The sequence below is a fragment of the Microcaecilia unicolor genome, chromosome 7 (assembly GCF_901765095.1).
Source record: "Microcaecilia unicolor chromosome 7, aMicUni1.1, whole genome shotgun sequence".
Taxonomy (NCBI): Eukaryota; Metazoa; Chordata; class Amphibia; order Gymnophiona; family Siphonopidae; genus Microcaecilia; species Microcaecilia unicolor.
In genome coordinates, this window is record NC_044037.1 from 240,629,845 (window position 1) to 240,656,616 (window position 26,772).

Sequence of the window (26,772 nt, forward strand, 5' to 3'; positions counted from 1 at the left end):
GAAGAAAGCCAGATCAGATCCTCTAGGGGAGCCATTGGTAAAGGCTGGAGCTCAACTGACAATCACATCTTTTGATGTCCTTGGGGACAAATCAATGGCCTGGTCTCGGCTCGATGGAGGCTGACACACCCACTTTGAGTTTTTAGAGGGTGAGTGCCCCTCACAGAGCGGGCTCTTCTTGGGTATTAAAGACTTCGATGCCCCAATCCTCTTGATGCTGTGCCCCACGAGGGACCGATGTCGATGCTTTTTGGCCTCTGCTCAATGCACATCGGTCCGTCTGTGTTGACAAGGATGAAGTCAAATCCTTCCTTGCCCTCAGGGAGGGATCAGATAATGCCCGATCCCACTGACCACTACCAATGCTCAATGTTGAGGCAGATGGAGATCTCCTTAAAATCAGTGTGTCCTCAGTGTCCAATGCAGCTGCGGGAGCCACTGAAACCAAAGCCTCCAATGCCAAAGTTGATGGACCGGACTTCTTGACACCCAAAATTAGTTTCTGTTGCCTTTCATGGCCCTTAATTCTTCTTCCTGACATTTTTGGACAGAGTTTACATGAAGGATTATGGTCGGGCCTAGACACTACAGGTACCAGTTATAAGTGTCTGTAAGTGTGCTGGGCGCACTTTTTTAAAACCACTGGGAGTCTTAAGGGACATGTTGGAAAAAATACCCAAGGTGAAATCAAATTAATTTTGGAAAAAATGTACCCTGAATAGGACGCTAGAGGCATAAGGGGCCTGGTGAGGTGAAGAGAAAGAAAGAAAACTTACAAAGCGCCAAAATTTTGACTGGAACATTAACAGGGGAAAAAGGCACTGGCCCCCCGTGAACATTTAGATGAGATAAAATAATGAAAAAGGCAGACAAAAATCACTGAGAGGGAGAGGCAAGCGAGCTGAGGGGAGACACTGACAAATGCGACCTCACTGCTCTGAGGTAAAAAAAAAAAAGAAACGAAAAGAGACTGGCTTGGTCCTACGTGACAATGGTGAGTGGGCAGGCACATACATGTGAAGTGGGCCTCCATTCAATGCTTTGAGAAGATGCTGGAGAGCAGTTCCCGCACAGGGCACAGTTGGATGACGTCACCCACTAGTGTGGAGATATTATCCTGCTTGCTCTCAGAGACTAATGAGGTGCTTTGCACGCATATGAATCTTATTATTATTCAGGTAGGACTAAAGATAGAGTAACAACAATGCACTTGAGATGGGGAAAACACCTATGGAAATGCTTTTGTTTGCTTTGCCTTACCTTAGTTACAACTGCATCTATCCTTGTCTCAGTATATTTAATTTGGGTCAGGAAACTTCTTGTCCAGAGCACCTCCAAAAATAATGAAATTGTACCTTGTACTGACTTTCTACAAAAGCATAGAACAGTATTTGAATGGGAGGTGCAATATATTGTTGAATCACACTCTTTCCTGCCCACTGTCGCTGCTCTTCCCAGCGCCGCTGTGTTTTAAAAATAGCTGAGACCTGCGAGAGTACCGCGGGAGGGCCCACTGAGGATCAAGGGTCTGTGCTGTGTGGGAGGGGGCAGCAGCTGCACAGTAGGGGGGCGGCAGCAGCAGCTGCGGTGGGGAGGGGGCAGGCTGTGGCCAGGGGCCCAGATCATTGTCAGTCTACCCCTGGAAAGAGGACAGCTAAATTTAAATTTCAGCAAATTGCTTGTCTGTTATCAATTAGTATTTTAAAATGTGAGGTAACATAAGATGTGTGAAGTATATTTTAGGGGATCTATGTATTTATTGACTTATCTTTCTTTTGTATACAGCACTCTAAGTATATTATTGGAAACTACAAAGAAATAAAGAGAACGATTAAAGTAAATATATAAATAAATTCAAAACAAGTGCTCCATCAATGTGAGAATCATGCATAAGTATAAATATTTCAAAATTCTGATCACAACTAGTTCTCTTATCAGGCCAATCTACTGAAATTGACATACATTTGTGCAAAACTTACTAAAGAATCACAAAAAATATTCATTGTACAAACATACCAAAATAAAAATAATTCAGAACCAAGATAAACTTGACAAGAAGTCTTCAGTAAAATACTATAACAATCAGTCTTCAATAATTCATGGTAACAACTGACATGATATATTTTATAAACCTGTTTCAGGGTTAACACATCAAAACATTGGTCCAATTCAAAGTTTTATTTAAATGAAGATAGTGTTAGTGTTCTTTTTACACAAAATGTCCAAGACAAATCAACCAATCACCAAAGGTCATCATGGACATGGGATCTCAAACTAATCACAACTGGAGATCAGGACACCCATTCAATCTCAGCATTAAGGCAAGTCAGAGCAACCATTTTTAAATAAAAACAAAAATCCAGAAGTACTCTCTATAAGTAACCTTATATTTATTGCTATCACTACACCGATAAGCAGAGAAAGATGTCACTGAAGATCTTCTATAGTAAGCTCCTTTGAAAGCAAATGTTTCACCAAGGGAGCTGACACATTTCTAGAACTAAGCTTTTGTGTTAGCGGAATTCAAAAAGGTTCAGAGAAGGGCGACGGAAATGATAATGGAGATGGGACAGCCTCCCTATGAGGAAAAGTTAAAGAGGCTAAGGCTTTTCAACTTGGAGAAGGGACGACTGAGGAGAGATATGAGAGAAGTCTATAAAATATTGAAGGAGTGGAGTGGAAATGGTAGTTGTGAATCGCTGGTTTACTCTTTCCAAAAAAATACAAGGACTAGGGGGCACACAATTAAGCTACTAAGAAGTAAATTTAGAACAAACTAGAGAAAATATTTCTTCACTCAATGTGCAATTAAACTCTGGAATTCATTGCCAGAGAATGTGGTAAAAGCAGTTAGCTTAGACATATTAAAAAAAAAAGGTTTAGATAATTTGCTTTAAAAAAGTCCACAAACCTTTATTAAAATGGACTTGGGAAAATCCACTACTTTTTTCTAGGATAAGCAGCATAAAATCTGGTTCGGCCACTGTTGGAAACAGGATACTGGACTTGATGGACCTTTGGTCTGTCCCAGTATATCAAGGCTTATGTCCTTATAATATAAGCAGCTAAAACCCAGTACTATGTTCATTCAGTCTAAAGTATATCATTCTCTTGGTATGTCCCATATAAATAAGTGAACATGGAGCGATAATGTAAATGACAAATGTCAAATATGATGGTACAGTCTGTTTTCAATTTTGTTTACGTCTTTTTGAATTTCTAGGTTAAAAAAAAAAAAAAAAAATATATATATATATATATATATATATATATAAATGAATCCTTAGGAGCTTTCTCCATCAAAAAAAATCATATGCTTTATGAGTAATAATGTAGTGTTCCACCACAAACGATGACAAATAGAGACTTTCTGTTAAGGATTGCGGTACATGTGCTGGTGTACATATTGTTTGACAGCTTTTGTCATTTACATTATTATCTGTCCATGTTCACTTATCTGTTGTGGGACACACCAAGAGAATGTATGGCTTAGAATAAACACAAAAGCCAACTTAGTACTAGGAATCTGTTGGCTCCCTTGGTGGAACACTGGATTTCAGCTGGGCATACCATAGAAGATATGCAGTGGTATATTATAGATTTTATCCCTGCTCATTGGTGTAGTGGTAACCATGAATATCAGCTTATGGAGAGCAGTGCAAGATTTTCTAAATATAAAAAGGGTTACCTCAATTGGCCTTAATGCCGAGATTGAATGGATGTCCTTGATTTGATGTACTGTTGTTGATCTGAAATTGTGAATAGTTTGAGATCAAATATCCCAGATGACCCTTAGTGATTGGTTGACCTGTCTTAGACGTTTTATATAAGACGGATACTGATGTCATCTTTTTTTTTCTTACAGATACAAATTTAAAGTGGACCAGTGTTTTGATGCGCTATCCCTGAAGCAAGTTTATGGTGGATTACTGAAGACTTCTTTTCAAGATAAGTTATCTTGGTTTTGAATTATTTTTATTTTGGTATATGTGTATAGTGAATATTTTATGATTCTTTATTAAGTCTACAAGTCTGAAATTTCAATATACTGGAGTGATGAAGAGAACTGTAGAGAATTAGTTGTAACCATAATTTTGAACTAGTTATACTTATGCATAATTCCTACATTTGATGGTGCACTTATATTGAATTTTATTTATATATTAACTTTCATCAATATATACATGGTTTCTGATTTTGTTTGAAAAATTGTTCTTCCTTTTCAACTATAAACATTATTGGGGTAAACAAAACTAAACATTTTCCCCTAAAACTGTAGAAAATCAGCAAAAATGAAGCAAAGACTTCAAAATGGTACAATAATAGATTATTTAGGACATGCATTACCATTATGAAAGTTAATTATGGCACTCACTGGTGGCTTGTGGATGAATCTTAATATAAACTGAAGCTATGTACATGTATGGTATGCCACACAAAGAGAAACCTGTTTTATGAAGAAAGAAACACTGACATACATATAAACCTGATATTGGTAAAATATAACCTCAGCAAATGGTAGAGGCCCTAATTCATTGATCGTTTTTTTGCTCCTTCAATGACATAGATTTCGAGAAACGCATTAGCGAATCATATTCATAGTCTTATATGCCTAGTATGAAAAAAAGAAGTAATTATGTCTTATCTAAAATAACTTTCATCACCTGGAACTATCAGCTATTTAGAGCCTTCAATAATTAAACTGGCTATGTGACGTGGAAATATGACTGGGGCTTATTACCACTAGGTTTTTATTCGGCCAAGTACTGTTACATAAAAACATCATCTTACGTCCCTTGTAAGACCACAGCATAAAAATAGTCAGAAAATTTTGTACTTTGTGCCATTTTCAATAAAAAAACATTAAAACTAAATCTAACTCATGCCAATTGGGTATCACTGAATTGCTGTGCTGGGAAGCTTGAAGGCTAAAACTTTTGGAGTTATTTACAAAATATAAATTTCAGCTTCAGAAAAAAAAAACATTTCTACAATTATGTGAATTTTATTGGTATAACCTTGAAGAATTGTTCACTGTATAAGCACATTCAATAGATGGAGACTGTGTATGTGTGTGTGTCGGTGTGTGTGTGTGTGTGGGGGGGGGGGGGGGGGGAGGGATAGTACTAATCCATTTGTGTTGACAAATAGATTTTTACAACCACTACTCACATTTGAATGAAATATACCACTCCCCTCTGAATTTTCCTTGAGAAATATCATAGCACACAAAATAATGCAATTTCTAAATGTACAATTAGCTAATACAGAATTGACACCAGTCTAGTCTATCCACTAAAAGCTATTCTTACACTTCAAAATTGAAATCTCAATGCAGGAAAGAAAATTGTTTTCTTGTCGGAACTGCATACGAAAAGTAGCCATATCAATAGTAAAACAAAGGCCCAAAATACCCTAAAACAATGCAAAAATATTACCAGTAGCTTTGGTTATTATAATGATTTTTTTTATAAAGTTGGTAATTGTACGGTGAGGGCCAAAGTCCAGTTGATCTGTTATTAACTACAAATATAGCCGTAATCATCCCAGACACATCATAAAAAGAGCAGTTGTCTCATTTGCAAAACTGAAATGATTAAAAACAAATTATTCAAAAAGGAATGAATATTGGTCCTTGCAATTATATAGGCTTATTTGCAAAGCTCTTACCCAGTCACATCCCTCTGTAACACCTAGTCATTCTCTAAGCATAGAGAACAGCTCATGGTGTGTTATGGATGTGTGAAGGTGAACATTCCCAATCGTTAAACTTTCACTTTAAGGCAAATGTTAAAAATTATGACCATACTGTTGAATACTGCATGCTAATTATATCTCGTTTGAGGCATGTTTTCATCTGTAAATAATGAATATGTTCAGTCATATCTTTTTATAACATGCATTAAAGCCTACACTTCTAAAGACTCTTTTTAGACCAATTTCTCTTAACCATGAAAAAAAAAATCTCACTCCAACACTACCACCACCTCAGCTGATGAGGTGCTAAGTTTCCTCTGATAGAGTTCATTAAGACTTGAAGATTTAAAAACTACAGAAATAAATTATTGAAATCCTATTAAACAAAGTGATAACTCCTCCCCCCCCCCCCCCCCCCCGATAGTTTTAAATGTGGGCTACCATAAAGATGGGTTATTTTACCACAGGTCGTGCTATTTTAGCACAGGGTCCCATTTTATGCAATGAGACCATGTGCTAAAAGCCCAACTTGTGATAAAATAACTCATCTTAGCAGCAGCCCAAATAACTCCCCCCCCCCCTCAGTGTGTAACTTTATATTATTCCCCTACCTTTAGCCTCCACTCTACCCTCAAATATTAAGCAACACATCTTTAACTTCCAATGATCAGTTAATTACCTCACAGCAAGTAGAAAAACCATAGAATGTAGGGGTGGGGGCAAAAAAAATGATCTCCCATCATCTACTATGTTACTATGTTTACTTTGTGTCCACTTAAGACTTGTTCTGTACAAAGTAGAGCTAATCCCTCTAATAGGCTAATAATCGTATTACAATACCATCTTTCAGGACTATTAAGGTCTTTTCCTCAGACTCTCTCTCTCTCTACTGATAGTAAAACAAATGGTGCCTTTTTACAAATCAGTAGAGCAGAATGAGAAAGAAATGGAGCCTCAAAGCAGTCCAAAAGCGTAACCTCTTCAACATTAAATAAGACTGGGTGCTATTCCAAATGATATTTATCTGATGTTTTCACAAGATGCAAAGAACTCCTAATGCATTATTGGCTGGATTTTGTTTCAGAAGACAAACACAAAGGGCACCTCATATAGTGAAGACAGCGGAAATCGCATGTATTGTGTGCACTGAGAGAACATGTTGAATCAGAAAATTACCAATGATTGTGCATACACTTCTCTCATTCCTTTAATCATCTTATACCAACTTGTCTGGTTTCTCTTATTTACACCTATGTATCTAACCAGAACAACACAATCTGCTCATTTTTAATTCACAAGCATATCATTTTTATTGCCTACCCGGGCAGCTTTTGCTTTGAAACTAAGTCAAGGCAGTTAAGATGAGGCCTCAATTTTCCTTATTCAAAGATTTCATGTCAGAGAAGGTTTGATTGTTATCTTTGGCAGATGAGCAATCTAAAATAGCAGTAATATTACATTTACTAGAGTCAGTGGGCATTGAAATATAAAATAAATTACAAACGAGGTGCAGTACACCAACCTTTTGTTTGTAAGGTAATACACAAATTTTACTATCGGGACAGCTTTCATAATTGTGTATTATGATCATTTTATTCAAACGATTATTCTACATTACAATGGAGGTACATGCTCAAACAAGACACCTCAGCAGTATTTTAAAGCAGTAAACCACCTAGCCAATTTCTGTATATTCTGTAGTTTTTCTAATCCACTCTCCCTGTGGTTGAGCAAAATCGAATTGCCTCTCACATTTGCAGACAGCTCTGTGAAGGTGATAATAGAGCTGCTCCCTGCTGTCATGAGGCAGGAAATAGGAAAATGGCATATGGGGCTAGAAAGAAATAAAAAAGGAACTAAACAAGAACAAAAGAGATTTAAACAAAGGACAACTATAACCCAATATGCTTTGCAAGTTAATCTCTTTTCAGAATCATTTAACATACTTAATCATCTGGCTCCTCACTGAAAATGCAAATGGCTGAGACAGTCTTTGGGGGAACTTTAATTGTCTAAATTGTACTCCATGCATGTCAAAAAAGAGCCCCAGAACCCATCATACCCAGGGTCTGCAGTTATCAATCACTATAACTAGCTATGTGGATATTTTAGCTCTCCCAAACTTACTACTTTAGCACAATATTAACCTCTCCATAAAGACAGTGGATTTCAGAAAAACAAACTTGAATTTATATGTGTTAAGTTTATAATAACATTATAAATTGATATACCCATCTACCTCTACCTGAGCATACCACCTCTACCAAAAGGAGGTAACGAATAAATACCAACATACAAGAGAACTGATATTCATAACTTCCACTGAAAATCTGAATTTGGCTTCTCAAAATAAGCATGAAAGAAATGCTAATGCTCCATGTTCAAATCAGCTGCATTTCATTTGACTAAAGAGGGTAACAAGAGTCGCACACATATGGCAGATGATTTTGGTGCACTAATAACTGCAAGAATTTTAAATGTGTCATTTGCAGATTTTTTTTTTTTTTTTGTTTCCCACATATCTAAAAGAAAAAAAAAACATAATTGCTTTTTTACATTTCTGATTTAACTCATACTTAATAGATGGGGTGGGGGGGGGGGCCAAAACAAAAATAACTTAACTGTACCTTTCCTTTTACGCTTTGAATAGGATCCACTACTACTGCTACTGCTCTTTCCGATAGGGCTTCAAAGCTCTGCTGAGTATTGATATCGACTCCAGACAGCCAACAGCCAAAGCCAGGGTGACTGTGATACCACCCAACCACCATCTCGGGCCTGAAACAGTGAGGGCACATTCAGTGTAACAGTGCCAGCAATAACAACATACTATATGAAAAGAAACACCAAGGTAACAGGGTATAAATTAGGACAGGAGAAGGGAAACAGGTGTGAAAAGGGTACTATTAGAAACATTCACCAAACTATTGTGAAAACATGGAAATGAATAAGTGTGACAAAAGGAGTGCTATCATTAAGGGATGCACATTAGCAATGGTAGATCATGCTTTCAATTTTTCACCCTGTTACCACACCTTCCCTGAGCCAGTTTTTACCCTTTCAGCACTTGAGTAAATATCTACTCTTTAAATATCAATTAAACCAGCAGTAGAACTAGGAACTCAGTCAAAAAGCAATTTGCACTGTTCTGCTCAGCTGCTGAGCCTTTTGCTAACATTAATTTTGAAGTTTTTTCACAGTAAAAGAATTCAAGCAAGCAGATGACAACTGTTGAGAGGTAGAGAGTAAAATACCATAAAAATTTGTTTAACACTACCATACATATGTTTTGTTGGAGAAAACTGTTTACAAATAAAGCAATTAAACACTTGCTTGTAAAAATAGTTACAGTAATACTGCAAGATCTCCTCTTTCCTAACCACTTACTGCACTGACAGTTACACAATGCAGATGAGAAAATTATTTGTTTTGAAATTAAAAACACACAAGCATGGTGCCCAATGTATAACAGAGAAGGGAAGGTACAAGCAAGTCAGTCCGGTAAATGAAAGTAAAGGTGAAAGGGAGTCCCGGGCAAGCTCCATTTAAAGTGCTGTGTCCTGAACACATTGGCAATGGCATCTCACCCGGTGGCAAGCTTCGGTGTCTCAGCCTACCAGGTTACACGGGGTGACAAGATGTGTTTTCATTTTTAACAGTTGCCTTATGAGAGAATAGGAAAAGTAGAGGCAGGACTGAGAAGGCATTTACCATAGAACTATTGCATTACGGAATAGTCCGTTTTCTTAATCTTTACTTTGACAACACATGCAAACCTGTCATGCCAATACAAGTTATCTGAAACTTATTACTGCATTCTTCTTGCTATTACCTTAGCTCGCTTGCTGTTTATTATAGGACAAGAAATGAAAACTTGTGAGCCTGTGCTTGTGCTGATTCCTTTCCCACCTTCCAGGCTCAAGAGAGGGGATCAGTAGCCCCATGCCAGTCATGGCCCCTGCACATCAGGCAATTTTTTACTTTATTTTTATATATATATATATTTTTTTTAAACACAGCAGCTGTTTCAGACAGATACCAACAGTTATTTTCCTCTTCTATTTCGGACCATGTGTAAAACAACTTTTCGGAAAACAGCTATTTTTGTCAAACTTAACAGCTATTTCTCTTTGCACAGCCTTGCAACAATGTATTAAATATGCCCTGGACATCAGAACTGTACATTTGAAGTTCTTCAGGTACTTGAAAGGCTGCTGCAAGGCAACACTTGGATGTAAAAAAAAAAAAAAAAAAAAAAAAGGCCAATTTTGTATAAAATAAGACATACATGTATCAGTGTATGCATGTAATGCTTTGCATAAACTATGAATAAAGCAAAGTTTAATGGACATAACTATCTGATGTTTAATATTACTCAAGGAGCACAGACTATACAGGATAAGAACTTGCATTAAAGATCATGATGTGCTATACTTCCACTATTTTGCAATGTAAGACAATAACTTTTGAACTCAAGTCACTTTTGCATGCAAAGACTAGACTGTATCAAAGCAGTACTTTAAAATGTGCAAGTGCAATTTTAAATATAGACAGCTTTTTTGGGTTGATTGGGGAAATGCTGTTGTAGGATGCTGCTTTAAAATGTGTTACTTACCTTCCGGTCTGTTTCAACATATCCAACATTTTAGCTTGAAACACTGGATCAACCGCTTCAACACTGACACCCTAAATTAAGAGAAAAGACAAGTCATCTTGCTAACAGAACAAAAGAAAGCTGACAATCTACAGCTAGGAAAGTATTACAATGAGAACAAAACCTATATTAAATAACCTCTGAACTCAAATTTCATATAATGCCAAAGCTGCACCTTGGAAAAACAGAGAGACATAATTCATACTAACAGTACATTCTCCTTAAATTTCTGAACATCAACTGTTTGGCATCCATTACTGTTCATAAAATATTTTTTCTCTCCTCATATAGCAGGTAAATATCATCATTTTGTGCTTAACCTAGAGAACCAAACTCTAGAAACGTGAGTGGTGTAGAATGAGTAGAAGTGAATCGATTTTTACTCTTTCAAAAAAACTAGGGGACACTCAATGAAGTTACATGGAAATACTTTTAAATATTTTTTCACTAAACTAACAGTTAAGCTCTGGAACTCGTTGCTGGCAGATGTAGTAACAGCAGTTAGAATATCTGGGGTTCAAAAAGGTTTGGACAAGTTCCTGGAAGAAAAGTCTATAGTCTGCTATTGAGACAGATATGGAGAAGCCACTGCTTGCCCTGGGATTTGTCGCATGGAATGTTGCTACTATTTGGGTTTCTACCAGGAACTTGTAACCTGGATTGATCACTGCTGGAAACAGGATACTGGGCTAGACGGACCATTGGTCTGACCCAGTATAGCTATTCTTATGTTCTTATGATTATGGGTATCTGAAATCTTCTGTTTGAAATTTATGGATTTATAGTCAATGCACGTAAGTAGTGCATTAAGAGTTCAGTACACTGAAGCTGTACGGTGAAAGTACAGTGTTGGCAGAGCAGGCAACTAACTCGGGGGTATAACCAGTACTAGTATTCTTACTACTGTGACACAAAGTTAATAAAGCTACAAGAAGATTTATAGATTTTTAACATTTCATCCCAAGTTGGAGACAATAAATAAATAGAGAACAAAGGGAGAGCCATAGATAATATGCTTGCTACCTGGAAGCAGAGTTACCAGATGGCAGGTATAATCAAAGGTTAACCACACATTTGAACTGCTAATACCAGCATTTCAGTGGCACAAATGGGTGATTAAAATCAGAAATTAATGCCTTACATGATCCTGAATTGAGCCTCTACTATACTTATTAAGTTAATGAATCAGCTCCTTTATAAACAACCCAAATTGATTCACAGTACAGAAGACCAGCATACAGTTCTGTACTCAGTCAGGGTGAGTGATCAGGCCTTGGAAGAAGCTGGACTACTACATACACCTTAGCCCAGTGGTTCCCAAACCTAGTCCTGGAGGCACCCCAGCCATTCAGGCTTTCAGGATACCCACATTGAATATTCATGCATGCAAATCTCTCTCATGAATATTCATTGTGGGTATCCTGAAAACCTGAATGGCTGGGGTGCCTCCAGGACCAGGAATGGGAACCACTCCCTTAGCCAGCTGTACAATAAGTATGCAAGGGGTTAATCTTAAAGGTGGCTTTCCTTTAACCCCTTTTAACAAAGACTCTGTTTGATGTTCATATCCTAGAATAGCCAAAAACTGAGTGTGGAAAGGCAACAATTGTTATTTTAAACATTACTTCCATGAATAAAGTGGGGCATGAAAATATGCTCACCGTTCCAGACTGTGGCATGGCAAACACATCAATCACACGAACAGTGTAGTCATCAACAAATTCTCCAAGCATCAGACCCATAACTTCCATTGGAACACCAGCACGACCATGTTTCAACATCTTTTGGGGAGAACAAAAACACAGATTTCACTTATCTTGAAAATAATTCTTTGCCATTGAGCACTATATCAAATGAATGAATGAAATGAATTTTTCTAACCAACTTTTGTTTCTACAGCAATGCTATAATGGTGTCTAATACGTAAGATGAAATATCTTTTAAAGCAAAAACATTACAGTAGCATTATATGATCTTCAAAAGCAAAATGATCACTTTCATACATAAAAAAGGATACAAAAGGCAAGCGGGCATAAAATTATTTTTTAATTTTGTGAAACAGTGGACACACTGATCCCGGCCCTTTCTCCCTTCTAAAATGTTTGTTTGGAAAGGCTTACCTTAAGCAGTGCAAGGGAAGAGATATACACTTGTTCAGCAGTGTCCACTGCAGGTGCATCTGCAGGTGGGCCCTAAAAAAAAATATATCAACCATCATCCACAATTTGATTTTGGAGAATGACAAAATTACAATACATGCTTACACTAACTTTTCATGTTCTGTACGTTCAAACTGTTAACGAGACTGCACAGTTTACAAACTATAAGAAGCACTTTCCTACTAAATGACATTTTTTTTCTAAGTGATCCTACAATTTGAAATAAGGGAGAATAAGCTTCCAATGGGCTTAGTTATTCTTTAAGCAATGCTAACCACTCCTCTGCTGTAACGTCTTCAATTCACCAATTACCTATGTGTTTCTTACAGTGGTGTGAATGTAAATGCTGCTGGGCTAGCATGATTAACTGGCACCAACACAAGCAGCAATTTCCATCTGCTTCAGCAGCTAAACATAACTTGCTGATCAGGGCTAGGGGAGCACTTTGCAAATGCACAGGTACAGTGAAAGAAAATGGATCTCCAATCCCTAGGTGGAAAATCTGTGAACAAAATACCCTGCTCTTTGTCACAGAAGTAGGTCTTCCAAAATTAGCACTATTTATTTCCAAATCATCAATATACTCACTAATTAAAGCACAACAAACCCAACTCGATGTGTTGTGAAACTTTGATGTTGCTATATTGAAAAAGAAATTGGGGGGGGGGGGGGGGGGGGGGGGTTGTAGATATGATTTTATACTAACACGATTTACAAATCTGTGGAATATAACCATAAAAATAAGAGATTCAAAGCTCGATTTTGCATACGTCACCTATGCATCTAGTTGCTTAACCTTTTTATTAAACCTTTGCTGAATATGAAGCCTTTGGTTAAGATACATATAAGGATTCAAAAAATATGCGTACAGTTTGCAGCAGGGGTGTAGCCAGTCCTCGTGGTGGGAGGGGGCACATTTTAGTCTGCTGCCCTGACACCTTCCCCCCCCCCCCCCCCCCCCGCAGCTCTGCTGAACCTCACAGCAGCAAATACCTTTGCTGGCAGGGGTCCCCAAACCCCATCAGCTGAAGCCTTCTCCAGCGCTGGTTTCTGGCACTGCCGCGTTCCCTGCTCTGCTTTCAGTCCTCAAGTCCAGCCTGCTCCTTTAAGTGAAACTGAGCACAGAGAAATGTGTCAGCGCCAGAGACTGGCGCTGAACAAGGCTTCAATTGGTGGGGATTGGGGACCCCCACCAGCAAAACCAGGGGGCCTGATGAAATTTGGTGGGCCCATGGCCCCACATAGCTATGCCACTGGTTTGCAGCACATACAGCAGAACAGCCATTTTAGAGAGCCACATATTAAAAATATGGAGCAGTATCATTCTGAATTTTATTCAAACATGTAAGTGGCAATTTTGCAATCAATGAGAGTAATTCTATAACAGATCAGTGTATTCTATAAAGAAAAGTAGGCACCTACTAGCACAAGTGGTATCTAGACACAACAAACGATACAATCCTATAGCTGATGTAAATGCCTGCACTAAGATCAGGCCTCAACAAATTTTCACTGAAACTAGGAGCCAGCCCCAAAACTTAGGACTTAGAGGCTAAAACCATTTTCCTCCAACTCACACCCAACCTTGTCCACAGTGAAGTCCAGGGAGAGGAGGGGGGGGGGGGGTGAGGGAAACCCCCTCTGATGTTGGCAGCAGCTCCTTTGGAAACTGATTTCGTAAGGCTCCTTTCCTAGCCTAAGTCTGTAGTAGAGAGTTGCACGGGGACTGAAATCTAACCTGTCCCTGCCGAAATCTAATCCATCCCCCTGGGGATTCTAACCCGTCCCTGCCAAAATCTAACCATCCCTGCAACAAGTAATCTCCACCATCTCAGCTCCCGGCCCACCCAGCCCTTGCTGTGCCACAGTCACCTTGACCCCCTCCCCCACCCAAGAAAACCAGATTCTATAAGCAATAAAAATACTAGTAAAAGTAATATAAATCATTTTCTTCTGTACTCTGATAAGACAGCAGATATACAGATCAGCACAGGACCCAAAGCAGTCCAAATTCCAAAACAAGTCATAAACAACACAGTTTATACCTAATTGTTCAACCACCCTGAAGATTCACCTTTGGGTTTAAAAAAACAAAACCATGTGCACATAGGGACTGGATAAATGAATTAAAACAAAGTTTAAAGCAAATGCCCTTAATATGTAATACTTGGTAGCAATAATGAAAGAGTCATGGAATATTCACATAGCAAGCAGCCTGAGGCAACAGATTTAGGGCTCCTTTTACTAAGTGATGGTAAACCCAACGCGGACTTACCGCTCGCTATAGAAGTACCACCAGGTTACCACAGAAGACCTGCAGTACTTCCCACCTCTAGAGTGCAGTCATTTCTGGCGCTACAAACGTTTTTGTAGCGTTGGTGTGTACCCGGCGGTAATCGTGCAGTGCCACATGGTGCCCGATTACCGCTGGGTTAACATGGGAGCCCTTACCACCACCAGGACTCCCCCTCTGAAATGGCCGCACGGCAAGTGCTTTAGTTGCCAAACGGCCATTGCCTGCAGGAAGGCAAGACTTTCTTTTATCAGCTGTGGTAAAAGGGGGCCTCGGCGTGCGTGTAACCCTTTTGTCGCACCTTGGTAAAAGGGGCCCTTATTTGCTACTGAACATAATTATCTTTGTATGAACTTTGCGATTACTAGGGTGCTGAACTGGACAATGTTGGCACATTTAGACTGACACTGAAGAAAACTTCTGAAGGAATCCCTTCCCTCTTTATTCAATATCTCTCTGTGAAAAAATGAGTAATACAAAAAAAGGCAAGTTTGTTTTTATAATATACCACTGCAACTCCACAAATCAAAAGGAGAAAAGTTCCCACATGCCATCTTTTTCTTTTGATGTAGGCACAGAAAATAGAGATTTTAAATGATCCCACATTTCAACCTAATTCATGTTTAATGTGGGATACAAATGTCATAAATAAGTAAATAGCCTGAAACTCTGCATGTTGAGCACCTGATTCTCATAACATGATGTCTGTTTTAGTGGCCCTTTACCAGGAGAAAAAAATCTCTGCACAAATATAACTGCTAGGGTCTCCCTATAACCAGCCCATCCAAATGACACACTGATTATGATTTATAACAAATTACTACTCTGTCTATGAAAAGGTATTCCATTATATTTCCCTGTGTAGATCAGTATGCTGCACAAGCCGGCATGTTTGAAAATGTAAGTGAGATTAAATAAAAATGTCACCAACCATAAAAAAAGGACGTGAATGCAGCAGCTCATAGGTTTGCTTGCTTTGCGTGTACAGCGATGACAGCTGTGCGAGGAAAGGGAAACAGAGAAAGGCCTAATTGGCTTCAACTTTTTGACATCATCCCACCTCTGTCCATCCACCTCCCCTCCGGCTCTGGATGCCTTCCTGGCACATGTACATACTTCAAGGCACTCTGATGGTCTAGTGGCTTCTTTGGGGCAAGAAAGATCCCCACTCTTTCCTGCCTGCTGTTGCTGATCCTCTCACTGCCTCCACTTTTTAAAAATGGCTGCTGAGATTTCAAGTAATGGCTTTGCAAGACTTCCATAGACGTCTCGTGAGGCCGCCTTTGGAAGTCTCGACAGCCATTTAAAAAAGTGCAGACAGCAAGAGGATCAGCAGCAGTGGGCAGGAAAGAGTGGGGGACTTTCGTGCCTCAAAGAAGCCACAAGACCACCAGGTGCCGGAAGGGCACTCAGGACCTGGGTCCATCCCCACGGGATCCCCACAGACCTGGAGGGGATCCACATGGGATTCCTGTTATCCCCACTCTCGTGCAGCTCTCTAGTCTGTAGCCAACAAAAGCTTAGTATCCTTTGTATTAAGAAGAAGTTTTAGTATACCGCTTAAGCTGTCATGCAGAATAAAGCCATTAACATGCTAAAACAAAAGAGGAGGACAAATCGGAAGAAGAACTACAATGTCGGATAAGATAGAGGAGAAAGGACCACAACACAAAAACAACTTAAGAGGATGAAACAAGAGGAACAAAAGAAGAAGAGAGGAAGGGGTAAGAAGTGGAAATTGAGGTCACTGGACTCGCCTCCGCCTCACTGACCAAAGGCTTGTCTAAATAGCCACATCTTGATGGCTGTTTTAAATTTGGGGAGGGACAATTCACCATGAATTTCTAGGGGGAGATTGTTCGAAGTTCTAAATCAGTTCCTTATGGTACCACCACACATCACTGCCAAAAACCAGTCTCCCTTCCAAAAGAATAGTGTCAGCTGTGTGACGTCATTTGCTTAATGTGTCAAACAAAGGGGCAATTATCTCTTAGCTTCACCTATCATAGTAACATAGTAAATGACGGTCCATCCAGTCTGCCCAACAAGATAAACTCAGTTTACATGGTATGTAATACTTTATATGTATATCCGAGTTTGATTTGTCCCTGCCTTTCTCAGGGCACAGACTGTAGAAAGTCTGCCCTGCACCGGTTTTATTCTCCAAATATCGGCGTCGCCACCCAATGTCCACTAAGATTCCATAGATCCAGTCCTTCTAAACAGGATTCCTTTGTATTTATCCCACAAATGTTTGAATTCCATTACCGTTTTCATCTCCACCACCTCCCGCGGGAAGGCATTCCACGTATCTACCACCCTCTCCGTGAAAAAATCCTTTTTGACATTACTTCTGAGTCTGCCCCCCTGCAACCTCAATTCATGTCCTCTAGTTCTACCGCCTTCCCGCCTCCAGAAAAGGTTTGTTTACGGATTAATACATAGTAACATAGTAGATGACGGCAGAAAAAGACCTGCACGGTCCATTCAGTCTGCCCAACAAGACAACTCATGTGTGCTACTTGTGTATACCCTACTTTGATTTGTACCTATGCTCTTCAGGGCACAGACCGTATAAAGTCTGCCCAGCACTATCCCCGCCTCCCAACCACCAGCCCCGCCTCCCAACCACCGGCTCTGGCACAGACCGTATAAGTCTGCCCAGCACTATCCCCGCCTCCCACCACCGGCTCTGGCACAGACCGTATAAGTCTGCCCAGCACTATCCCTGCCTCTCAACCTCTAGTCCCGCCTCTCACCACTGGCTCTGGCACAGACCCTATAAGTCTGCCCCGCACTATCCCCGCCTCCCAACCTCCAGCCCCGCCTCCCACTACCGGCTCTGCTATCCAATCTCGGTTAAGCTCCTGAAGATCCATTCCTTCTGAACAGGATTCCCTTTATGTTTATCCCACGCATGTTTGAATTCCGTTATCGTTTTCATCTCCACCACCTCTCGCGGGAGGGCATTCCAAGCATCCACCACTCTCTCCGTGAAGAAATACTTCCTGACATTTTTCTTGAGTCTGCCCCCCTTCAATCTCATTTCATGTCCTCTCGTTCTACCGCCTTCGTATCTCCGGAAAAGGTTCGTTTGCGGATTAATACCTTTCAAATATTTGAACGTCTGTATCATATCACCCCTGTTTCTCCTTTCCTCCAGGGAATACATGTTCAGGTCAGCAAGTCTCTCCTCATACATCTTGTTACGCAAATCCCATACCATTCTCGTAGCTTTTCTTTGCACCGCTTCGATTCTTTTTACATCCTTAGCAAGATACGGCCTCCAAAACTGAACACAATACTCCAGATGGGGCCTCACCAGCGACTTATACAGGGGCATCAACACTCCCTTTCTTCTACTGGTCACACCTCTCCTTTCAAATATTTGAACGTCTGTATCATGTCACCCCTGTTTCTCCTTTCCTCCAAGTCTCTCCTCGTACGGTTTGCAACGCAAATCCCATACCATTTTCGTAGCTTTTCTTTGCACCACTTCCAGTCTTTTTACATCTTTAGCAAGATACGGCCTCCAAAACTGAACACAATACTCCAAGTGGGGCCTCACCAACGACTTGCAGAGAGGCATCAACACCTCCTTTCTTCTGCTGGTAATACCTCTCTCTATGCAGCCTAGCATCCTTCTAGCCATGGCCATCGCCTTGTCACATTGTTTCTTCACCTTCATATCCTCCGACACCAACACCCCAAGGTCTCTCTCGAGTCAAGCTTGCTAATCTCTCCCCTCCTATTCGGTATCTCTCTTTTGGGTTTCTACACCCCAAATGCATCACTCTGCACTTCTTGGCATTAAATTTCATGCCTATCACCATGGCATAGGTCCTCCCACCCCCAACATAGCCTTCACCCAGTCGCTCTCTCTCTCATACACCCACAGCCTTCACCTTGATTCTCTCTCTCTGGGGAGCTAGTCACCTAATCCCTGTCACCTTGCTGACTGCAGTTGCAAAAGAAATACCATATTTCTCAACTCCCCACTGTGATTTGGCTCTCCGAAAGCTAGGGCCTTGCAATGCAGCAAGTTTGGGCTAATCTTGCGGTTTCAAATCTCATGAGACTTGAAACTGTGAGACTTCCCAAACTTCCTGCACTGTGCAACTCAAGCTTTCAGGTGCCGATGATCAAAAGTAAACGACGCGGGTGCTAGAGCCATTAGCACCGTAACAGCGCCAGCATTTACCAGCACAGAATAATAAGAGGGGTATAGAGCAGCAAACAACGAGCGCACCAGGCCTTAGCACAGATAGCAAGCATGCAAACGTAGTCAAGCTCATTTAAATGAGGTCATTTTGATCAGAAAAGAGCCTGAAACAAAGGTGTTTTACTGCTGTAAAAAAAATAACACCAGGTCAGAGCAGGCATTTGGATGTTGGAAGAGAGGATTTCTCATGATTCTCATTAGCCTTTCTGCAAAATCTACCGGTTTTGATTGCTTTTAGAAGCAGAAGGCTTGAGCGCAGGTTGCGAGAAACAGCAGACCAGAACGTGAAGCAAACATTTGCGTTCTTGTCCTGCATCTAAATTTAAAGCAGCCATGCTTTTTAAAAAAAAAAAAAAAAAAGCACACATTGGTTACTTGCATCTAAATATAAGCATCCAGAAAAAACTTCTGCGCATGCATCAAACACAATCCTCCCGCCGAACTCCCTAATGCTCAAAGCTAAGAGGGCACCTATATTTGCATCTCATTACCTTTGAGCATTAGGGTGTTGTTCTTCTGTGCTGTTCTTGCGGCATTTTTATGGTGCTATTCAGAATAGCGCCGGAGTTTTGATCATCGGCCCTTGAAGGAGTTGAATTGCAGCGGAGAAGCAGGAAATCTGTTTTCAACAGCAGCACAACAGCGACAGTAGCAAAAAAAATATGAAGGCAGAAAATTCCAAGAACTATGGAAATTTCTAGGTGCCACAGACCTGGCACACAGGAGCTGGGCTGTGTCATGGAAACCAAGAATCCCCCGTTAGTCGAGGGGCTTCTGCTAGCCTGAATACTTCATACGCATTCCTCTGTTGGCGTGTGTTGCCCCTGTGTTAAACAGTCTTGTGATCTGACTGTCTTACAGCACTGAACACTGTACAGGCCTAACAGCCTAGATACATGTAATTTTGTTTTTGGAAGATGTTCTGAGGGTGACGTGGTATACCAATGAGAACGTTTTGGGAGTTAAAGCACTAACAGCTTTGACAGAAAGCAAATAGTTTGATTGTAACTACATAAATACAGTATAAGAAATCCCATCCCCTTCCCTCTCCTTTCCATTCCCTGGTCTCCAGCTTAACATTAGAGTGCCAGTGATTACAGTGCCACCTAGGATTTGTCTCGCCCTGGCTTAGATATATGTATGAATATGAAAAAGTAATGTGCACGCCACTCATAACACAGGAATGGTATATACTTTTCCACTATTCAGTATTCTATAAGAGATCATTTATCCACTTACGCACTAGGAGCTGTCTAGTTTTAGGGGGCAAGAAGGCACATAAATGGCAATACTGTAGGCAAATACATAATTATATGCCAGATTTTCCAAACCGGATGACCAAGAGGAACCAATTAAGGAGTCAAGCTAGAGAACTATACTTTTTGGATTTTAGAAGTGTTTTAAACATCAGAGAGGTGAACACAATTGCCCCCTTAATCACTGGGAAGCTCACCAGGTGCCCTTGGCCTGGATTGGCCGCTGTCGTGGACAGGATGCTGGGCTCGATGGACTCTTGGTCTTTTCCCAGTGTGGCATTACTTATGTACTGCTGCAAACCCCAGGTCCAAATGAGCAGATCCTGGGCATATTCCACAGCAGATGTAAAACTAATTTGTCAGGCATGAATGTGCTACTTTTACGAGATTTCAGGCCTTCTTAAAATATGTTCACAACATACCCCTTTTAAAACCGTACAAACTGCATATCAACACAAGGCTTTCCAAAATTATTAATTCCATACATAGGACACAGACACACGTAAATGTCACACAAGTCTTCTAAAATGGCCTCTTTAGCTTTCAATATCCCACTTCCCTCAACAAATATGATACAACTCACTACAAAAACCAGTCTTATGTTCAAGGATTTGTTATAGCCATATGAACAACATAGTATCTGAAGCAAATATTTGTTGTTATACTCGCCTGTTCTCACTATATCACTACTCTTTGCTATATGAAACATTTTTTGCTCTTCCTTGTTCAGCCTATTACTTTGAAAAAAAAAAAAAAGGGAATGGAAATCATTCCACAGCTTTTCAAAAGAGCCATCTCTGGCGTGATTTCTGCTTGAGAGGTGGGAACACTGCTAAAGTGCTGTTACAAAGACAATGTAAATTAAAGTCATGGTTTCATTTAAATAGACAAACTCTTATATATCTATTCCTTTCCCAAAGACTTGTCCTACTCCTCGAAAATTTAAAAGCAAAAAGGTTCTGCTACATGAGTACAGGAGAGCAATTCTGTAAAGCACAGAACAAGTCATAGAAGGAGTCCAGTGTTTTCTATAATGGAATTAAAGCCAGAGTAAAGGTGAGAAAGACTTATAGCGATAGGATGCACATATATCAAGGATAACATATTTGTCATTAGGTCTCCAGGGGAAAATAGGCTACAATGCTGGTTATACTTTGTTTTTTTTTATCTTATGCTCTTTTGTATAAGTACACATTACCCTAAGTTTGTATTCTGTAATTGTTACATTACTGATAACTGCTCTCTGTGTTCTCTCATCTTTGGCTTCATTTTGCAAGTGAAGTCATATGAAATTGTTTTTTTGGACTTTAACAAAGCTTTATATCCTTTCAGAAGATAACTGAAATTCAGTGTTAGGAATCACCTACTTCTTCCCCAGTTCCTAGCGTGCTTTGTAAATGTGGATGTATTGCCTTCATCAACAACATTTTATAAGGAGAGCTCGCCTGGCATATGAAAAGACTTCCCTAGCTTAAAATGTTGACCACATTTAGGCTTACATAAAAAGAACAAACTGGCTCTTTGAAAAGTCCCTATACACAAATGTCCCCATTCAAGCAGCATCATTCAGTGTAGTAATTAACACACCAGTTGACAGTTGCTGCAGGGGCCAAATGGGTGTGGAGTGTGAATTCTTTTTACACCCCAAAAGGTGGTCCGTCAAGCAGAGGTTTAAGGCACACTAATGGGACAATGTCAGACAGCTTGCAATGCTGCTGCCTGCGCTCTGTGTTCTGTGGATGAAATGCAAAGCGTCAGTTTCTAGTGTTGTAAATATGGCACATTTCCCAGGCACTAAAAAAATAAAATGAAATGAAAGGCTCATGTTCTGGCACAGATCACTTACAGTTAACTGCAGCATTATTGTAAGAGGCATGCGTTTTGCCTACCATTCCTCTCATAGTAGGAAAGAAGAGGAAGGAAAATATTAATGGAATTTGGAAAAATATTTTCTCATCTTTCATTGAAAAACGTTACTTACTCAAGAATCTAAATAAAATGCCCAATTAAAATAAAATGAAAGGGGAAATGAAATAAGATAGCAAAGATGCAATACAAAGACTTATGATTTGTTATGTGCAAGGTTGTACACTGCCCGTAATACAAGTAGTGTGTCTCCTGGGCTTCGAAAATTACAGCATGTTTTTAGAATCTTAAATGTTCACAGTCAGCTCCAGAAGAAACTAAACATTATTAATCCAGTGTCAATATCACCTACTATATTCTGTACATATATAACGCTTTCTCAGGAAACTACAACTTTAAATACATTCTAATACATTTCCATTCTTTTGAAGACTATACAACATTAAAAAAAAAACTGCTGAGGCTTACTAGAGTCTGGAAACACAGAGCTGCTTCAGTCTATCTTGGGCTGTCAAGAAGCATTACTCAGGTAACTGACTTGCCTGGAGGGCAAGGATGTCAGTCAAGCTGCAGAGAAAATGCTTGATGAAAAATTCAGCTGAGATTTTAGTAAACTGATAACACTGTCACTGGGGCACTCCAACAGAATCTAGTAAACTTACCAGTCTGCTTAACAATGAAAACAAAAAATATCAGGAAGAGTTACTGTGCAATCTTCGGAACATCCTAGGAGGTCAAATTACAAGAAAACTGAGCATTTTTCCTCTTCCAGGTTAAAATCAGATGCACTATAATAAGCTACTCTACTCTTTTTATATGGGGCAGCCTTTGCTGACAAAGTATTAAGAAAAGCAATTGCCAACATAGCAAAATAAAACTTGTGTCTCAATGTGTTATCTGCTCAAGCCTTTTAGCAAATTTGTTTGCACTAATAGTTCTATTACTCCACCTTTCTCTTAGTGTGAACTTCTATCAGTCATGTAGTCAATTTTCTTATATGTTATTAAAATACTTATTACACATGAAGTGTCACTTTTGAGCACACCTGCACACTTTTACTATTTACGTTACAGGTCTTTAAAAAAAAAGGCTACATGTGAAGCTGTGATTAATTATGACAGTGACTATGGTATTGGGAGAAAAGAGAGGTATCAAAAAGTAATGCTTTTATTTAAGAACTTAAACAATATGCCCTCTGTTTTTACTGTCTCTGTCTGGACCTACTCAGCACATATTAACATTCTAGTTAGCAAAGATAACAGACTTTCCAAAACAGAAGCAGGTATGTCAACAATATATGTACAAAGATTATGAACTGAAAAGTTTGAGTCGATCAAGCTTTAACTTTCCAGCATTCAGAAAGATCAAATTATTATCAAAAATATTAAAAGGTGCTGCAAATTTATCTTTGACCCTCAAGAGCCTTTAACATTAAAAGGTAGAAAAATATAAATTAAGGATGTGTCAAAAATGTGTCTCTATCTATTTAGACTATTTATTGCTTGTCCTGCAAGGCAAGAAGCAACCTTTTAATACTTTAATTTTGTGAGTATTAAACAACTAGTGTGAAAAACAAGCTGCATGTAAACTATTCCTATTGCATCTGCTTCAATGACTTAGCTGAGGCAACCTGTTATAGGAGGTGTTAATTGGCAATAGGAGTACAAGTCAGAAGCATGTTCCCCATCGTCCTAGCCCAGCAAGGCTAGGTCATTAAAGTGGAAATGAATTCTTTCCTGCTGACTTAACCCTTTAGTTACATAATTTCATCTGTCAGGCCTCAAGAAGAGTAAGTTTAAAAAAAAAAGAAAGAAAAAGATATAGTGAGATACTTTGTTGCTGAAGCAGAATGTCTCACTAACGAAGTCAGTTTGTCAACAACCAAACATGCAATATAGAATAAAAACATCAATTATAATCTTCTTTGTCACAGACTGTGTGCATGTGTATATAATCTGTCTATACCTATAGAAACACACAGAGAGACTGAAATAGGGGTAGGCTGAGTGGCAGAGCTATACACTGCAGAAGGCCTGGGATTCCTAAGCTGGTCAGGGCTGGTGATGTCAGGGAACGAACATTCAGAGGGAAGGAGACCGTGCTCATCATATATAGGGCCCACAATTGCAGAATTTCAGAAGAAAACCTGAGGAACTGCCCCCAGACTGAACTACATGGGAGGGGGGGGGGGGGAGAATAAAAATGGGGTGAAAAATCTCCAGACAGTTTACAAATCAAAAGATTCATGGCAGTAGATGCCAGTTTTTATTTTCTCTAAGAGAAAAGGAAAACTGCCTAGCAAAAAAAAAAAAAAAAAAAGTTTACACTCTAAATACTTAAAAGTGCACTTGACAGTGTACATAAATTTAAAGAAAGCACTTTCACATCTGAAGACTTCCAGAAAATATCATCATCATATCAATCCCTATAGTTTTAGAAAGACACATAGCCTAACACACTTGCAACAAATGTCCAGAGGTAGAAAATATTTTCAGCCATCCTAATTCTTCAGAATAAACTGCACTAACAAACAGCTTTTGTGTCACAGTGAATGCCAGCTTTACCACTGCCGTGTACAGGAAGCAATACTTGAAGCACAACTTATCATGGTATGGTATTCTCTTCCTGTTTACCAATGCAATTTTTTGGGGGTAATATGAAAAATAAGACAAATACACATATATTATTAAATGCTGCATGCTTGAAAAACTTCAAATATTTAGTCAAATGTGAATAGCAAATTTCTTTTCAAAGCAAAGAGCATATCATAAGGCTTCATTGTACATATCTTTGACGATGCATATCCTTCCATTACCACTCTCTTTCTACATAGTATGCATATTTTTTTTTCTTTTATTAATAGAATAACTTTGCAAGTTACAAAACATTAGAAGAGAAAATAACAGGAAAACCAAGCAAAACAATTTACACTCCCCATTTGGGAATAAACATCTTTTTAGGAAAAAGATAATTTATTTTTCTGTGGTACAAAGCTCCTTCTAGATCTCATTACAAATGAAAGCCGCACCACATAACTATAAAGAGAAAGAAAAAAAACAATATATCCAACAGCCATTAATGCTAGCAGTTCTGGCAAGAATTTCAAATGCAAAAACATTAATAGTTGTATCATCCCCCTATATGGCTCACAAAATAAGATTCAGGAGAGAGACAAAGTTTTAAATTCTCCAAGCTTACCTAATCATTAAAAAAAAAAAAAAAAGCCTCAACTGATGAGGGTCATAGCCTGCCAACTGGTTCCTGTACTGTACTGTTAAACATTTATAAAAGAAATCTGAGAAAAATATTCTTTATTACGAGAAAAAGTTTCTCTTTCTTTGACTGCACCCCAGGGAATTATGCACCAAAAAATCTGAATTGTACACAATTATGCAAAAAGTGAAACTTATATTTCTCGCACAGATTTAATAATATATAAGTTGCTTACAAATAGACGTAGGTACTTATAAAAATATATTCCTGGAATCAAATGCTTCAAGCAGACAGCAAGAGGCGATGATCCGCAAACCAGCATAGCAGTAGACAAAGAAGCAGACAAGAAATACTGAAGTGCCGAGTAATTTTATTAAAACAATCACTCGACGTGTCCACATTTCACCCTATGGCTGCGTCAGGGGTTAGGAACTATAGGGGATACAACAAAAAGCATTCCCCTAATAGTCTATCCAAAAAGAAACCTGTTAAATCAGCTGCAGACAATGGAGAAGTAGTATCTTACGCTCTGGAACAGCAGCTACAGCCCTGAACTAGACACTGTCTCTGACCCAGAACATAAGATATTACTGCTCCATTGCCTGCAATTGTTTAAGTTTTTTTTTTTTTGGGGGGGGGGGGGGGGGGGGGGGGGGGGGGGGGGGGGGGGGAGACTGTTGTAATAAAATTACTCAGCACTTCTGTATTTCTGGCCTGCTTCTTTGTCTACAGCTCATCAGATGTTTCAAGCCACTTATGTGATGTTAATGGGGCTCATTTTCAAAGCTGCTAGACTTACAAAGTTCCATTGTAACCTACGGAACTGTGCAAGTCTAAGAGCTTTGAAAATACCTCTCTGTGTATAGAGAGTGGCTTAGTACAGTGTGTTGGGTGGATGACTAACGTGGAGCCAACAGCACATCAGGCAGAATTTTTTAATTTTGAACATGGATATTAAATATTAAATTTGATCTCAACAGAGAGCTGCAAGATGAATAAGTCACTAAGGGGCCCTTTTAACAAGCTATGGTAAAAGAGACCCTGCGCTAGAGGAAGCGCATGTTTTTGACGCGTGCTGAGGCCCCTTTTACTGCAGAGGGTAAAAATGCCGATAAAAGAAATATCAGTGTGGTAAGTTCGCACTTGCCTTATGGCCATTTTTGGGGGAGCACTTACTGTCACCCACTGAGGTGGCTATAGGGGCTCCCGTGCTAACCAGCAGTCACTAGGCAGTGTGCGGCGCTGCCTGATTATGGAAATAAATTTTCGTAGTGTTATAAATGGCATGCGCTGGGACAGAATTACCACCGGGCTGCTGCGGTAGCCCGGCGGAAGTTTCAGATTAGCACGTAGCAAGCCTACTGCCGCGAACCAACCCTTTAACAAAAGGGCCCCTAAGGTCCAGAACTGAC

At 39.5% G+C, this 26,772-nt stretch overlaps 1 protein-coding gene across 2 annotated transcripts in view; it reads right to left on the bottom strand.

The window, feature by feature from the left end:
• PSMD14 (proteasome 26S subunit, non-ATPase 14) overlaps positions 1 to 26,772 on the bottom strand; it is a 217,560-nt gene that overhangs the window by 94,067 nt on the left and 96,721 nt on the right. For both annotated transcript variants that reach the window (XR_003942874.1, XM_030210102.1), the window contains exons 3-6: positions 12,472 to 12,543; positions 12,013 to 12,132; positions 10,313 to 10,383; positions 8,325 to 8,475 (exon numbers count right to left, since the gene is read on the bottom strand). Coding sequence is in view for 1 of the 2 variants with exons in the window: in XM_030210102.1 (XP_030065962.1) it covers positions 8,325 to 8,475; positions 10,313 to 10,383; positions 12,013 to 12,132; positions 12,472 to 12,543 (414 nt within the window). In the remaining variant the exon portion in view is untranslated. The remainder of the gene's footprint in view (positions 1 to 8,324; positions 8,476 to 10,312; positions 10,384 to 12,012; positions 12,133 to 12,471; positions 12,544 to 26,772) is intronic.